The sequence below is a fragment of the Terrapene carolina genome, unplaced genomic scaffold (genome assembly GCF_002925995.2).
Source record: "Terrapene carolina triunguis isolate 2854851 unplaced genomic scaffold, T_m_triunguis-2.0 Scaffold242, whole genome shotgun sequence".
Lineage (NCBI taxonomy): Eukaryota > Metazoa > Chordata > Testudines > Emydidae > Terrapene > Terrapene triunguis.
In genome coordinates this window covers 3,570,226-3,587,960 of record NW_020664593.1, presented here as the reverse complement: position 1 = coordinate 3,587,960, position 17,735 = coordinate 3,570,226, and the positions used below count along the sequence as shown (strand labels likewise).

The 17,735-nt window shown below is 44.5% G+C and overlaps 2 protein-coding genes across 2 annotated transcripts in view; one reads left to right on the top strand and one right to left on the bottom strand.

Annotated features, from left to right (window-relative positions):
• Positions 1-3,224, bottom strand: part of RABL3 (RAB, member of RAS oncogene family like 3) — a 30,253-nt gene extending 27,029 nt beyond the window's left edge. Inside the window, exons 1-2 of the mRNA XM_024202445.1 lie at positions 3,139-3,224; positions 474-565 (exon numbers count right to left, since the gene is read on the bottom strand). Of these exons, the coding sequence (XP_024058213.1) occupies positions 474-565; positions 3,139-3,184 (138 nt within the window). The 5' untranslated portion in view covers positions 3,185-3,224. The remainder of the gene's footprint in view (positions 1-473; positions 566-3,138) is intronic.
• A 321-nt stretch (positions 3,225-3,545) lies between these two features.
• GTF2E1 (general transcription factor IIE subunit 1) overlaps positions 3,546-17,735 on the top strand; it is an 89,139-nt gene continuing 74,949 nt past the window's right edge. The window contains exon 1 of the mRNA XM_026657399.2: positions 3,546-3,622. The gene's annotated coding sequence lies outside the window, so the exon portion shown is untranslated. The remainder of the gene's footprint in view (positions 3,623-17,735) is intronic.

Here is a 17,735-nt window from a genome sequence, read left to right as displayed (position 1 = left end):
CTAATTTTTGGGAGCAAATATGCTCCATGTATAATGAGAATATCTTACCTTCCTTTACCACTTTTTGTCACAAAGGATCCCAAAGTGTTAAACAATTTACATACATCAAAGCTGAAATGCAACTACCTAGGAGGTGGAGGGCAGCTGTTAGTTCATTATAGGTAAGTGAGAGAACAGGAAATTTTAACCAAAGACACCAGGTAAACCCTTTCCATTAAGAAAATGCCATGAGACCCTTTAATGTCCATACAAAATAGACAAGACTTAAGCATAAGTATTTAAGATATCATTTGAAAGACCCACTCACAGTAAACTTAATTTAGAGGCCTTGGAAGTATCCTACTGAGATCTGAACCTGTGACTTCAGAGAGAACTGCCCACAGTGTCAAAGATTAGATGGTTCATTTCTTCTAACTTTTGAAGGACAGACACAGTACGCAGTACGCACTACAAGTTTAAAAAGTTTCACCTACTCGGACATCCACTGAGCAGCCCACTGTCCAAGATGGGTTTCCCAACACCTGGTTTTGGCACAACAGATGAACAAGTGAAGACTTCCCAACACCTGAAAAACAAACATAAATAGAAGCTCCATAGTTGGCAATGCATGATCTTTACATTTACCAGTGATACCAAAATAGGAGTATGGTTAAGACTCAAGGGTGATGGTAGCATAATCTTAGATCAATTGAATGGGCTGGAATAATCTTGGTAAATCAGGCAAAAAGGCTCAGCAGTGGAATTCTAAATATAACACATCTTAGTGTAAAATGATGCACTTGGGTAGAAATAGTATTCATGCTAAGTATAGCTTAAATGGCAATGAACTAATTACTAGAGCAAAGGATAGTGGCCTAGTTGTATTGTTGGACACATTTAAATCTATGATCTAGTGTGCAGCAGCAGTAAAGAAAATATTGGTGATAGGAACACCATGGGTATCTCTACATTGGAGTGGAAGGTGACATTTCCAGCTCAGGCAGACGTACATGTGCTGATTGAGCTAGTGCGCTAAAAATAGCAGTATAACTGTGGCTGCATGGGCTGTGGGATCTGCTAGTTGCCTCAAGCACAATCCCGTCTGAAGCTCTAGATATGTAACCAGGGTGGTTAGCCCATCCTGCTGCCTGTACAACCTCAGCTACACTGCTATTTTTAGCACACAAGCTCCACCAGAGCTCTCACAGGTACAGCTACCTGAACTGGAAATTACACCTCCAGTTCCACTGTAGACATACCCTATCAATACTGAGGTTTGTAAAATGAAGGATAATAGCACACAGACTTTTATCAAGAGGAATACATAAGTCTAAGAATATTGTGATGTTGCTTATATAGAAATGGGTAAGTCACAGCTGAACCATAGTATCTAGCGCACCCTATTTGAAGGAAGATCTAACTGAATTGGAGAGTGCAGCATTAGGCAACTAAAATGGTAAAGGATTAGTGGGTGTTAAATAGCAGTGAGAGTGGTAACACTGGGTGAGGACAATGAAGAAGGGACATGATTAATGTATTTAAACTAAGTTATTCTAAAATTAAGCTTACATCTAAGAATTTACACCATGCTCATCATTCATGATATCTGATAACTTAATATAGGCCATAGCTTACCAATCTACTTGAAATTTCTGGACAGACCAGAACAAGACAAAACAGAATTTGATAAGGGAGTGATGAACAGATGGAATGGATTTTCAATCAAAGATAGTGAAAATATGTTTAAGCAAAAACTGGATGACTCTATGGAATGTATAAAATTAAAAGCATAATTAGTTACTTTTGTACTTGATAGTGGCTGTCTACATCCCCATCCGCTGGTTGTTCCCATGGTTTTTGTTGGTTTGTTTGGGTTTCTTTTGCTTGGAAAGATTTGTCCTCCTCTGACTCAAAGAATTATATTTTTTTTAATTTAAGTATTTTTTTGAGAGAGTCATTAAACCATTCCAGATATTCTAATGGCCTGCATCTGGTCTTATATGACTACATAACATAACAATATATGTAGTAAAAAGAACAGGAGTACTTGTGGCACCTTAGAGACTAACAAATTTATTTGAGCATAAGCTTTCGTGGGCTACATCCCACTTCTTCGGATGTAGCCCACAAAAGCTTATGCTCAAATAAATTTGTTAGTCTCTAAGGTGCCACAAGTACTGTTCTTTTTGCAGATACAGACTAACACGGCTGCTACTCTGAAACCTGAAATATATGTAGTGGAACCTTTAGAAGCCAGAACGATAGGCTTTTGCTTCTTACAGTAATTCTCATTTGCTTCTCAATCCTATTAGACCCGGCTTCCCACTTAAGACTTGACTTGTACCTTCCTACCAAAAGAAGTTAAACCATGGTATCAGGACACACCTGATACAGCTAGCCAATCACTGCACCCTTCCATAGAGAGAGCTTGAAACTAACGGGATTCTTCTGGAGATCATGAGCTCAGTCAAGGGAGGCACTAAGAAAAAGCCAATCTGGAAACGCAGGTATTTAGTGAAGGGTGGGGAGAACAAGGGGGCTGTTCCGAAGTCAAGGATGAGGAAACATCAGGGCAGACACCCTGGGAAGGCCGAAGAAGTTTCCACTGTCCAGCCCAATTCTCGCCCCTTTTTCACTTTTACAGGAAGTTTCCTTTGGGGCTGGAATTGCCCGGTTCCCTTCAGGCCCCCGAGAAGAACCAGTCGGCGCCGGGGCTGAGCCCTTCCGCTGATCCGAGGCTTTGGAAAACTGCGGAATGTTCACACTAGAAACCGGATTCCGGCCTTTTCATGCCCTGCCGCAGCTCAGCTGGGAGCTCCGTGCAGCGCCTCCCGGCGGGCGAGGGAGCCGCCCTGGGCACCCCCTCGGCCCCGGTGCGCCGGGTGCCTCTGCACGACACAGGCTGTGGGCGGCCCGCGCGCCAGAGCTGCGCAAAGACACGTGCAGGGGCTGCCGGGGCACGTGGCAGCGCCTGGCGCGGGCGGCAGCGGCGCGAGCCGGATGCCGCTGGCCCGGCGCAGGTGGGAGGGCAGGGACGACGGGCACCGCTCCGGGGAGGGGTGGTCCCCGCTGCCCGCATGTCGCCAGGACGCTCGCTCACGCGGTAGCGTGCCAGGCGGAACCGCCCCTGTGCGGGGGAGGGGAGGACCTGTCACTCACCTGAGTCCCCCAGCACCAGCACCTTCACCCTGTCTAACGCAGCCATTTTACCCTGCCCAGCAACAGAGCCTCACACGGCACCATCCCTTCCCGGCGCAGCCAATCATAACCCCCTCGGACCAGTCACTCAACCAATTGGGTGTCCTCTCCCTTCTTCGCCCCACTATATTACCATATTCGCTTTTGAATGGTACATGTGGGTTGAGGCGGGCCTAGTGCCCCTCTTCAGAGAGCGATTGGTGCGCCGCCCTCTCAATCCCCTTCTCAGCCGGGGATTGCGTAGCGGCTCCCCGCCCTCTCTCCAGCTGGGTTGGAGCAGGCCTCCTCGCGCGTATGTCACAGGGATGAGTCGCCGGGTGGGGGCGGGGGTAGCCCGGCGGAGTGATACCATAGGTGTGCGCCGAGGTCTGTGTATTATGACGTCAGGTGACGGAGTTCTTGAAAGCGCCGTCTGGAGACAGAGCTAGCCCGGAGCGGCCGGCAGGTCAGTCCCGTGCCTCGGCGCAGGGGGGCGGCGGCGGCGGCTGTTGCTGCCGCTGCTGCTGCTCCCCGCGCGCTTTCCCCGGGCACGCGGGGCGGCTTGCGCTGAGATCTTGGGTTCCCCTCCCGGCCCCGACACCGATGGTTGGCTCCGGGCGGCGGTGCCCCCACCCCGCCCCCGGACTGAGCCGCCGGGGGAGCGGGGCCGCGTCGTTCTCCGGCTGTTAAAGCCGGACCGAGGCGCGCGCGAGAAAGGGGGTTAAACGGCGCCGGGGCGGCCTCGGGCTGACGCGCCACGTGCTTTGTGCCGGGCTGGCCGGACGCTCTGCGGGGAGTGGGCTTCGGCCCAGTGGCCTCGCAGCCCCCCGACAGACCCCCTTTGGGCCCGATTGATCATCCGGCCCAGAGGTCAGCCCTGCACGCGTCTGCTGGCCGGCGAACTCTGCCTTGCATCCGGCTCCCCCAGCTCATGAATGTTTTGCGTGGGGGACTGATCGCTTTCCTACCAGCTCCTTTCCTAGTCTCTGGTTACATCCTCTTGGTGTAGAGACGTTGTTGAGTAGTTCCAGACCCAAATTTTAGGTGTTTTCTTTTTAAAATAAACAAAATTACAACATTAGACATGTAAAAAGCAGTGGGCCGGGAGGGAAGGCATGGTGGGGATAGAGAAATTATACAAGGGGATCTAGGTTGGGCGACTAGAATCATGGGCTGAAAACTCGGAGATTCAGTTTAGGAAAAATGCAGCTAATATGGGGGGGGGAATAATCAGAAACAATACACAATAGGAGGAAGGAATGCCATAAAAGACCAAGAGGCAGTGATAGAAAGCAAAGGAGACATAAATTTGCAGTATGATGTTGCTGCAAAAATGCACATCTTGGATTCCAAATGACAGGACTTACCCTCCCAACTTCCTTGGGAAATAGTTCTTGGGGTCAGTACAGTCTCCCTGATAGGAATAATGACATGAAATTAAGACTGATAGCACATCTTTTCAACCACTTTAATTTTCTCTCCCTTCTTTGTGTTTACACCCAATGTTCATAAGCTGTTATGCCTCCACTTAGTTGTTGCTTAGCTACACTAAATATTAGAAGAGCCAAATCATTCCTCATACAATAAATAAGTCAGTCCCTTTAGCCTCTTGATCACTTTTGTTGCTTTTCTCTGACCTCCCATTAGTTTGTCAATTTCTTTCTGGTAATATGGTGCCCAATACCAAATAAAACATTCTAAGTCCAGTTGTGTCTGAGACATGAAAAAAAGGTGTTATCTCCCTGCTTGTCAGAAGCTGTGCAAGGAGAACATATTAAGCCCTTTGGACTGTGATGGTGAAATCATATGAGTTTTTAGAAAGGATGAGAAACATATTACTCAAATGGACCCACCAGCTTGTTAACTTCATTGGAAGTAATTAATTTATTCCACTGTGGTCCCACGAGTTATACTTCTGGTGGAGCAGGATTAGATTCTTCTGCTGGCATTTACTACAGTAACAGTGTAATTGTAGGTACTCCTGGATTCCTATGCAGTTCTATAATCCTTAGGAACATATACATATCCTGTGTCAGACTACTGGTCTTGCTAGTCTGGTAACCTGTCCTTAGTGGCTACCAATATCTGCTACATGAGAAATAGACAGTCCCAGCCATGCAAGCTGGTCAGTTGTACAGTGCTGCAGGGACTAGAACACCAGAATAAGAATGAGAAGACCTGGGTTCTGTTCCTTGTTTCTGCTACTAACTCAGTGTGGCCTTGAGCAAATCTTTCTCTCTCTCTCTCTGCTTGTGTCCATATGTGCAAAATGGTGTAATGTCTCTCCATCATTGATGAGTGCTTTGAGATCTGTGGAATGAAAAGTGCTGCATATGTGCTAAGCATTACTGTTACACAGGGTTGAGTTTGCATACATGTGAAAGAATTACACTCTGGCCCTGCAGTGTTCAGTTTATACCCTGAAATGTGTGGACTTCATTACCTTTGTGTCATTTTACTGCCTCTGGTTCCAAATGTTAATTGCAAAATTAGTCAGGTGTTTCTTAATTCCAATCACCATATTGGACTCTAACCACCTTCTTCAGCAAATCCCACAGGCACTTTACGTACTGCAGTGAAAATATCCCCTTTTATTTCTTCTAAAATCACACACCATTAACTTAATTACGTGACCATTTGCTTTTATATTATGAGATGGCAGACTTAAAAGAAATTGATCTGTTTTCACTTTAATCTATTATTTTTTCCCCCTCTAATTTCCACTTCTGCTGAGAGGAGTCCTCTAGTAAACATAAATACAAAAGAGTATGTCAATTCATCTCTCACAGTGTCTATAGATGAGGCAAAGCAGGAGAAAGGAGGTGCAGTGATCACATTTTGAAGCGACTGAGCACAGGGTTTGCTGGAGCCTCCACGGAGTGGGATTTGGAATGCTCCAGGAAGTATCAGAGAGAAGCTATGGGATTTGAAACTAGTCTGATGTAGAGGCAGTTTTGTATGGTGGGAAGAAGAAGGATCCATAGCTCATGGTGGAGAAAACCAGGCTGATACAAACACTCACTGGAGTATCTGAAGTTAGGCCTGCCTAGGTGTAGAGATTAGGAAGGATGCTCATTTACCTGGTTCTGAAATAGGCAGCTGGTGGAGATTTGTGCTTGAGGGTAATATATTGAAGTTACATATCCTAATTAGACATTTCTATTAATGGAATTTTCCCCACTGCAGTTCTGTGGAATCAGCTTATTTTCCCTCTTTTTACTCCTTGTGAAGGAGGATTGAAAAATGGTCACATCAGCTCCAACTTTTCATCCACTGGAAGACTTAATGCTAAACTTCACCAGGTTTGCTGAGCAAGAAGCCAGCAATCAAATCTGGGACTCTTGGATGGCTGCACAAGTAGGATACTGGACAACCTGGATCATGGAGGGAGTGTGTATTGTTATCTATGTAATGCCATAACTTGGCATGGCAGTTGTCAGAGACTTTTAAAAAGACATGGTCCCTGCCCTCTGAGTTTTTGATCTGTATTAGACAAACCTAAAATATGAATATAACAGATGCAGAAAGCAGGTTGTGGAAGATGGGGAGAGGATTAAAATAAACTGTGAGTCATACAGTGAGTCAATCATAAGTTCTAATATTTATAAGCAGAGACTGAAGTCTAGTGGTTAGCGGAAAAATGGACTTGGGACTTTGGGTTCTTCTCCCTTTTTCACAGTGACTCGCCCTATGACTGGACAAGTCATTTCATCTTTTTGCCTCAGTTTTCCCCATCTGTTCCCTTCTACATATGAGCATCATGAGGCTTAATAAGTATCAGGGGGTAGCCGTGTTAGTCTGTATCTACAAAAACAACAAGGAGTCTGGTGGCACCTTAAAGACTAACAGATTTATTTGGGCATAAGTTTTCGTGGGTAAAAACCTCACTTCTTCAGATGCATAGAGTGAAAGTTACAGATGCAGGCATTATATACTGACACATGGAGAGCAGGGAGTTACTTCGCAAGTGGAGAACCAGTGTTGACAGGGCCAATTCAATCAGGGTGGATGTGGTCCACTCCCAATAATAGATGAGGAGGTGTCAATTCCAGAAGAGGAAAAGCTGCTTCTGTAATGAGCCAGCCACTCCCAGTCCCTATTCAAGCCCAGATTAATGGTGTTAAATTTGCAAATGAATTTTAGTTCTGCTGTTTCTCTTTGAAGTCTGTTTCTGAAGTTTTTTTGTTCAATGATAGTGACTTTTAAATCTGTAATAGAATGACCAGGGAGATTGAAGTGTTCACTTACTGGCTTTTGTATGTTACCATTCTTGATGTCCGATTTGTGTCCATTTATTCTTTTGCGGAGGGACTGTCCGGTTTGGCCAATGTACATGGCAGAGGGGCATTGCTGGCACATGATGGCATATATAACATTAGTAGATGTGCAGGTGAATGAGCCCTTGATGGTGTGGCTGATGTGGTTGGGTCCTCTGATGGTGTCGCCAGAGTAGATATGGGGACAGAGTAGGCAACGAGGTTTGCTACAGGGATTGGTTCCTGGGTTGGTGTTTCTGTGGTGTGGTGTGTAGTTGCTGGTGAGTATTTGCTTCAGGTTGGGGGGTTGTCTGTAAGCGAGGACTGGCCTGCCTCCCAAGGTCTGTGAGAGTGAGGGATCATTTTCCAGGATAGGTTGTAGATTGTGGATAATGCGCTGGAGAGGTTTTAGCTGGGGGCTGTATGTGATGGCCAGTGGTGTTCTGTTATTGTCCTTGTTGGGCCTGTCCTGTAGTAGGTGATTTCTGGGTATCCGTCGTGCTCTGTCAATCTGTTTCCTCACTTCCCCAGGTGGGTATTGTAGTTTTAAGAATGCTTGATAAAGATCTTGTAGGTGTTTGTCTCTGTCTGAGGGGTTGGAGCAAATTCGGTTGTATCTTAGGGCTTGGCTGTAGACAATGGATCGTGTGATGTGTCTTGGATGGAAGCTGGAGGCATGTAGGTACGTATAGCGATCAGTAGTTTTCCGGTATAGGGTGGTGTTTATGTGACCATCACTTATTTGCATTGTAGTGTCCAGGAAGTGGATCTCTTGTGTGGACTGGTCCAGGCTGAGGTTGATGGTGGGGTGGAAATTGTTGAAGTCCAGGTGGAATTCTTCAAGGGCCTCCTTTCCGTGGGTCCATATGATTAAGATGTCATCAATGTAGCGCAAGTAGAGGAGAGGCACTAGGGGACGAGAGCTGAGGAAGCGTTGTTCTAAGTCAGCCATAAAAATGTTGGCATACTGTGGGGCCATGCGGGTACCCATAGCAGTGCCATTGACTTGAAGGTATAAGTTGTCCCCAAATCTGAAGTGGTTGTGGGTGAAGACAAAGTCACAAAGCTCAGCCACCAGGCGTGCTGTGGCCTCATCAGGGATACTGTTCCTGACAGCTTGTAGTCCATCCTCATGTGGAATATTGGTGTAAAGCGCTTCTACATCCATGATGGCCAGGATGGTGTTTTCAGGAAGAACACCAATGCATTGTAGTTTCCTCAGGAAGTCGGTGGTGTCTCGAAGATAGCTGGGAGTGCTGGTAGTGTAGGGTCTGAGGAGAGAGTCCAAATAGCCAGATAATCCTGCTGTAAGAGTGCCAATGTCTGAGATGATGGGGCGTCCAGGGTTTCCGGGTTTATGGATCTTGGGTAGCAGATAGAATACCCCTGGTCGTGGTTCTGGGGGTGTGTCCATGTAGATTTGTTCCCGTACTGTAGCTGGGAATTTCTTGAGCAGATGGTGTAGTTTCTTTTGGTATTCCTCAGTGGGATCAGAGGATAGTGGCCTGTAGAATGTGGTCTTGGAGAGTTGCCTGGCAGCCTCCTGTTCATAATCCGACCTGTTCATTATGACTACAGCACCTCCTTTGTCAGCCCCTTTGATGACTACAGCACCTCCTTTGTTAGCCCCTTTGATGAGGCTTAATGAATGAGACCCCTAGGTGAAAGTCACTAAAGGAATCAGTATAACTCTAGTACACCTCTGCCCTGATAGAACGCTGTCCTCGGGAGCCAAAAAAATCTTACCGTGTTATAGGTGAAACCGCGTTATATCGAACTTGCTTTGATCCACCGGAGTGCGCAGCCCTGCCCCCCCGGAGCACTGCTTTACCGCGTTATATCCGAATTCATGTTATATCGGGTCGCGTTATATCGGGGTAGAGGTGTATTTTATCAACATCAGTGATGTAGACTAAAATAAATGAGAAGTTACAGGTGTAGTAACCAAATAAAAGTTGAAGATAAAAATGGCCACTTGACTTTTAAAATAAATATATTTATTTTAAGGTTACTGATCTTGCTGACAGATTGTTGTCCCAAGTTTTTGGCTTCTAAATGCTGTTATCCTCACCATGTTAGTCAAGTAAAGTGGGAAGGAAGATGGATCAGGCATCACTGGTAGAAATTCTGTTTGGCAAAGAGTTCTTGAAATATTTGTTGTGGCTGTATATAAGGTGAAAAAAAGTTTCATTGCTTCCTGCAAGTCCTGGGCAGTGGAACTGTTCCATCTGGTTTACATGGTGGCTGTTCTGGGCTCTTTGCACCCAGTGTCAGTTCTTTGCTGCGACTGTTAAAGGGCTAGCTGTGCATCTCTCCCCTTCTGGTCTCTCTGAGTGCTAGATCTCATGTCTTCACTTCACCTGGGGGAGAATTCCACAGTTCTCCCACTCTTAGATTAGGTCCTGGACTGCAGCATCCTGTGTATCCACTAGGCCTACCCAGCAGGTCCTACTGGGTTAAGCATCTGTGGTTCTTCCCTTTGGGCGTCTGTGACCAATGGTGTATATAGTGACCAGTCTTTTTAAACAAAATTGTTTATTCTCACAGTAAGAACAAAGCATTTAGAGCAAAAGGGGATTTTAAAACAGTCTACAAGCATGTCTGTCATACCAAAGGCTTACCATCCCCTGATGACAACCTAGGCAGGCTTAACTTCAGATACTCAAGTGGGTGTTCTTATCAGCCTGGTTTCCTGGAACAACACACTAACAACTGCCTCCCTCTCTTTTGAGTCCCTTTTTAAACTTCTAGAGTGCTTTTGATCTTGTGTTCCCATGTCTCTTCCTGTCCAGCATTGTTTCTTAACCTGCTATGGACTTACCAAGCAATGACTTATCTGGAGCCATCGTTTTCTTCCCTGCTTGTTTTTCCCGATAGCCCCCATTATTAAATCAACAGATTCATACGTAAACATCCCCAATAATTAGGTTTGCATACAGTATTCATACATTATTACAAAACAGTTCTATGTCCATCATGCTTGTCATGAAATGTCTTCAAATTTATTTGCATGTATAATGAATTCAAGCTTAGCTTACTGCTTCCACTCCCAGTTCTCAAGTGTACACATGTAGAGTCTTGCTCACTTGAATTTTAGCCTGTGATGGATATTGGGGCTTTGGAGGTACTGGGGATGCATGTGCTGTCACCTGTGAGTTGGATCCATGTCCTTCGAGTAACAGTCAGCAAGAAGTTGTTGGGGACCATTAGTAGAACTGATAGTTATTTGTGGCAGGAGAGCAAGGTGCCAGCTTCTCTTAGGCCTGGTCTACACTAACCCCCCCACTTCGGACTAAGGTACGCAAATTCAGCTACGTTAATAACGTAGCTGAATTCGAAGTACCTTAGTCCGAAGTTACCACGGTCCAGACGCGGCAGGAAGGCTCCCCCGTCGATGCTGTGTACTCCGCTTGCCGAGCTGGAGTACCAGCGTCGACGGCGAGCACTTCCGGGATCGATCCGGGGCACTTCCGGGATCGATCCGTGATCGATTTATCGCGTCTTAACCAGATGCGATAAATCGAACTCAGAAAACCGATTGCTTACATCCGGACCCGGATGTAAGTGAAGACGTACCCTTAAAGAAGAAATTCATTAGACCCTCAGTGAGTTCTCTTGATACTGATATGCTCTCTAACCATTGCTCTAGCTCAAATCACATATATTTGAGGCAAGATTGAAAAGGCTGTGGCAAAATAACTCCAGCTGCATGTAGATTCTTCATGTTCCTGCCTACAATCAGTTTGGTTTTAGGGCTTAGTATAATATGAAAATTGCATTGGTGGTGGTGGAAGATCAAGTGTCCATGATTATTTTTAGGTCTGTCATGTGCCTTCAGTATTGTCAACTAACTTGCAGACTGTAGTGGGGGTTGAATAGGTCTCCCTTAGGTGATATTATTTCTTACTATCTGGGTCTCCTCTGAAAGAGATACAGGACAATTGCCTGTCTACTAGAAGGTGCTGTTCTGCGGAATTTTATTTAGTCCTTTTGTTAACCATTTTATTGGGATGGGGGTTAGTGAGGAAGAGTGTGGGTTGCAATGTATTCAGTATGCTTATGTCTGAGCTTTATATTTCTGATTGCTGTTGCATTGAAACAGTTCGTCTAAAACTATCTACACTACAAGCACTTCAGCGGCACTTACTACAGCAATGGAAGGAGTCCCCCCACAAGGCGGTAGCTGGCAGACAGAATAATACTTCCATTGACCTAGCGGTGTCTATACTTGGATGTAGGTTGGCTTAACTACGTCTCTCAGGGATGTGAATTTGGGGCATAGAGGAGGGTTAACTGGGTGAGGTTCAGCCTACACAAAAGTGTATTTGCTAGATGAGGGGTAATAGTTAAAGGAAATAGTGGAAAATCTGCTGGCCCTTCTTGCTAAATTAAGTCCATCATTTTCAGTGTGTATAATCTAGGGAATCTTGTTGGATCCCTAGTTGCTACTGCATATTGAAGTACCAGTGATTGCCACATGCATTTATCATCTGTACTTGCAAGAAAACTGTGCTCTTTCCTTTAGAAAGGCTGTGTTTATTTGGACCTTTGTCAGCTCTAAGTTTAAGCTACTGTATTTAAAATTTAAGCACTACATGAGGCTGTACCTTAAAAGCATTTTGAAACTGTACCTAGCACAGAATTCTGCAGAATTGAATAGGGTCTGGAGAGAAAATGTCTTTCACCTATGCTCTGTGATAATCATGGGGCAGTGTTTCTCAAACTGGGGGTCCTGACCCAGAAAGGGGTAACAAGGCTATTGTAGGTCGCGGTATTGCCACGCTTTCTTCTGCGCTCCCTTCAGAGCTGGGCAGCTGGAGAGTGGTGGCTGCTGGCTGGACGCCTAGCTCTGAACGCAGTACCACTGCCAGCAGCAGTGCAAAAGTAAGGGTGGCATGGGGGCGGGGGTTGTCATTTAAGGGTGTGACAACCCCTCCCAAAAAATATTTTCAAAGGTGGGCCCAGCAAAAAATGTTTGAGACCCCCCTGTCATAGGGTATGTCTACACAGCAAGCAAACACCCGTGGCTGGCCTGGGTTAGCTGACACTGGCTGGGGCTACAGGGCTATAACACTGCTGTATAGCCATTCGGGCTCGGGCTGGAGCCTGGGCTCTGGAACCCTCCCCCCTTGTGGGCTGCCATAGCTGGATGAGGGGGGCAGGTTCCGGAGCCCAGGTTCCAGCTTGAGCCCAAACGTCTACAACGCAGGTTTACAGCCTTGTAGCCCAAGCCCAGGCCTGCCATGGGTGTTTAATTGCTGTGTAGACATCAATAGAGTTGAAGGCCAGAAGAGACCGCTAGACCAGCTTGTCGATCCTCCTGTATATTACAGGGCACCAGCACACTAAACCCAACAATGGAAAAGACACCCAAGTAAATGAGGCCCACAGGAGACTAGACTATTATGTGGTACAGGCACAGAATAGGAGGGACCGGGGTACACCTTGAGGCTCTCCAAGGACAGGGAAATGATTAAATCAGCTGTACCCAGATAAACCTGACAAGTGACCCACACTTTCACTGCAGATATGTTGATTCAAATGGGAGGGGGGCTGGTGGCAGGATACTTTAGGTGAGGGGTTCTTGTCCCCGGAACTCCGTTCCCTCCTTGTTCCACAACAACCTAAATTTAGTGACTTTTGGACATGTCACAAGAGACTTCCCCTCCCCACTAGGCCTTTGCTGACAGGGGATGATTATGAGAGCAGACATTTGAGGTCAGAATTTTGGGGGAGGAGGGATTGTTTCTTTTGAAACTATGGGTTTCGTCCTTTTTTGGGTGCTCAGCTCTGACATACTTTATTTAAAATATGTCTTCATAGAAATGTTATAGGGTGCCTAGAGCCTGAAATAAGCACAATTAATGAATTTGAATAAATAAAGGCCTACAGCCAGCATCTTCCTTCACGTGCACCCTTGATTTACAGTAACTTAAGGGAGAGCCTGGGCAGGGTGAATTGACTGAAATCAAAGCAATTTAAATCACCAATTTTAATTATGATTTAAGTCAGCAAGCAGGAAACATTGATTTAAATAATCAGTTTTAATTGTTTTGCATTTATACTTTTTAGTTATTTTCCTAATGATTCTCATTAGTTGGTAAACGATTAAATGTTTTTTTGCAACTAAATATAGACTTTACACTAAATTTTGGTGCTTCTTTTTACTAACCAGGAGGATGCATTATAGGGATGTAAAAGGTTATCTAGTTAACCGGTAAGCAATAGTCTTACCGGTTAACCTGCCTTAACCGTTAACCCCGCCGGTCCCAGTGGCCCCGCCAGAGCGGGCCCCAGCCACGCCAGCAGATCGGTTCCAGTCCCAGCCGCACCAGCCAGCGAGATCGGCCCCAGCTGCTTAATCGGTTAACTGTTTAAACAACATATTTTAATCATTTAAACGGTTAACTTTTTAAATGTTGTTTACATCCCTAATGCATTATATCTGAGCACGTTTATTTAAACAGTTATACAGTTTAACTTACATTTATTACATTTATTTTACATTCATGTTTTGATGCATTTCTTGTTTATTAGATTGGTTTTTTTGTGTGTGTGTGAGATTATTTTGTGTCAAGCTCTATTTGGATGGAAATTCAAATTCAGTCAAATGCACAAAAACATTATTTTATTTCTTTATTTAATAAAACTACCTTAAAAAGCTGGGCACATAAGAAATTTTTTTATCAAACATGTTTGCATTTAAAACTGACTTCTTAAACAAAGGAAGTATTATCTGTAGTTAGTGAGTTGAACTGATTGTTTCTGGTCACTGTTTCCTTCAAGATTTTAGAACTAGTGGATCTCATCCTCTCACACTTCGTTTTTATTCTTAGATTGGAAAAGGAAAAATAAGCTTTCCCACCTTTTCAACTCCTAATCGGTTTCTTAACTCTGAATGAAGTAGTCATTGAACTGAACTGGTTGAATAAACTGAAATGAAAAAAATATTCTCTCTGCACCTGCAGAAGAGGCTACTGCTATCAAAAACTGGGCTAGTGCTTCAACAAACTCTGGTTCCAGGTGCTTAGCCAGTGACTTCCCACCAGTTCAGTGGTTTGGTTTTCTTTAAAATTTGGCAGCAAAAGTACTGCTTAATATTATTTTTTATGTTTAATTTAAATGAGTTTAATAGATTATAATGTTAGGCCTTAATGTAGCTTGTCAATTTCAAATTTAATTTTAACTTGATTTATTTTTAAAAAATAAACCTGTATTCAATTTAAATTTAAAATCTGATTTTTTTTCAATGTTGTTTTAATCTATTTTTATCCACGCTGAACTTGGCTGGCTCATCCAAAAGTAGAGTTTAGTCCCATGCAACTGTAAAATTGTCTTGAAAAATCATTCTTGTTTCACATATGCAACTTTTTCCTACTTCTCTCACAACCACGGCACAGCCCAGTTTTAGGGGTTGTTTAGCATTTTATTGTTACAAAATATTTTGCTTTCAGTCTACTTATTTAAGGAAATTTCTGCCTGAAACCTTTTAAAATATGTCACTAACCTCTGCAAAAACTGAGCTATTAATGGGAGTGACAGTGTCACTTTCACTAGAATATCATACGTGGTCTGATGTCTCTTGCTTCCACTCTCACCCCTTAGTAAGGAAAGTGGGAAATTGTCTGATACCTGTTTTTTATCCTCATGTTCAGAGAAGTGTACTCTAAGCATTGAAAGCCATGAATTACCCCTACCCTAAAGGAGCAAGAACTGTAGTTGATTATTCCAGCAGAAATCTACATTTACTATAATCTGTATCTGAGAAATGAAGTGCTTAAAATGCAGTAAATATTTCAGTTAAGGTTTCAGCAATCGCCTGAATTCTGCCTCCTGTGCTCCATTAAAAGACCTAAACCACCTTTTTGGACTATCTCTGTTGGGTCAAAACTCACCCCCTGCCTAGGCCCCTCACTATTAAGGGATCCTCTTGTAATCTGGGAATACTGTGAATAGGAGGCTAAATAGGGATTAAAGTGAGTATGGTCTATTTGGGCATACAAATAGGGCTGTTTGAAAAGTGGAGTTGATCTTTATGGGTTAATGCCAGCTTTGTCTTTACATATTTGTCATTGACAACTATTTCCCATGCCACGTTCAGTCAAGTGCAAATTACTGTTAGACAGGTTACCAAGGGGAGTTTCCAAGAGCCCAGTTATATTCCTCCTTCACCTCTTTCCCATTTTGATGAGTGAATGACTGGAAAAACTCATCACTAGGTGACTTGGAACACATGTTGTCATTTCCTTGGAAAGGGCAGAGACCTCATGGATAGGAAATGCCAGGTCACCGCTTTTGCTTTAGTGGTCTGACTTTGTATTGAAAGGTTGCCCGGCCTCCCTGCTTTTTGGTACCCATAGGAAGGGCTGAACTTTGTAGCTCTGTAGTTGGTATAAACCAAGCTATTTCACTGGCTCCTTCAAGTGTTCACTCTCTTCAAAGACAATATTTCTCCCCCAAAGCAATAAATATCTTGCAAGGCATCTTCCCTTGCCTTAGTGACAATGTCATGCTGACATCTCTGCATCAGGTGGCTGCAATTCTTGGGAAGTGTGTGTGCGCGTGAGGGGAACTCATCGTATTGTCACGTGCTGAGCAGGTTTATTAAGATGGAAGAACTGTGTGGGAGAGGATGGCATAGAAGGGAAATTGGCACTTGAGTAGGTGGGGGTGTCCACTGAAGTATAAAGAGTCAAGAGTTTGGATCAAGCACAAACTGATTTTCTATAGAGAACAGATAAAATGGGAATGAACACAGAGAAGGAAGACATAAAAAGTGAGTTCTAGATATGCATTGATGAGAATGTTACTTTTTTCTCCCCTTTTGACTCTATGCCGGTGAAGTGAGCCCTGAAGTCTCTGTTTATCTGCAAAATAGGCATGGTATAGGCAGTGCCGAGGAAGATTCCCTCATGCCACCTCTTACCACAGTATTTTACCACTGGAGAAACCACCACTGAGGTGAGGGGGAAGTTCAGTCTTTGTATTCTGGTCCCCCTCAGCCATCCAGTCTCCCTGTGAAAATAGCTTAGTTACCTGACACACCATAAGGTAACTAAATTGTAAACCATGTACAGTATTTCAGGTCAAATACCCCAGACTCTGTCTACATCATTGCTAATGCTGGTTCAGTTTCACTGGGGAATTTTTTCAAAGCTTTCCTGCAACTAACTCTAATTTAGCTGCACCGTGTTATTAATGGTGAGAGCCCAGTCTAGATGCGCTGCCAGCGTTTGTAAGTGTCTGGTAGCCATACTAAGATCAGCTCTAATCTACAGTGTTAAGAACACTGATGGTCCATTTACACTAAGACTCCCATCAATGCTAACTAGTGGAGATAAATAATGTTAGTAAGGGGAAACTTCTAAAAATTTACTCAATGTAGTACTTCTTTTTTTATGTGGGATGTGGAGAGTTAACCGTTAAAATGCCCTGTCTGGTTGATTTTATGGCATCGGCTTACTTTTCACAGAGGAGTTGGAGATGGAGCACTGCCTTCCTTCTGCCATTTGCAGCATGCAACCTATTCACATTGGTGGGCATTTGGTATCCAAGCTGAGGGCAGGATACAGCTCTGAGTCAGGAAAAAAGCATGGGGCAAGGGAGTGCTAGGAGAGAATGGGGGAATGATTTTGTATGTTTGTTTTTTACTCTGCAAGCACTGAGGAGAAGGAAGGAGGCCAGGGACAGACCAATTTTAACTTCTTTATTATTGAGCTGTACCATATAAAGCCTAATTACTCAGCCACCAAGATCATCAGGTCAGGTAACCTGAGAGGAGCATAATCTTCAGCTGCAGCAAAGAGATGAGGGAGGGAAGGGATACAGTGGGGTTTGGAGGAGGATTGAAAAGAGGCAAAGCTTGAGTTGGTAAGGATAGGGGGTCTGTGCATGTGTCAGGTACCAAGTTCTCACTGTTTGCAGGCTTCTCTTGGGCTGCAGAGCATGTTATCATTTTATGAATAATTGCTAGCAAAATCCTGAACAATCTCAGCTGACAGATGATTCAGCAGCTGCTGAGTCACATGCAGGGCTTGATGATTGCACAGTGATGGCTCATTAGTGTGCTCAGATGAAGAACGTGGAAGGCTTTCTTGCTGCCAGGGTGATGGTGTTCCCTGTCAGCTTTGAAGAATGTGAGTTCTGGATCCTGTGCTTTGGGAGAGTAGGGGTTTGTGATAGTGATGACAAGACAGGATATTAGTGCAGTCTTTCTCCCTCTATATTTCCTCCCCCTCCCTTGTGGTCTGTCTGCTCTGGAAGTGGAAGGTGACAGAGAGGACTCATGGAAGTGAACACCAAGACAGGTAAAACTGTCTACTG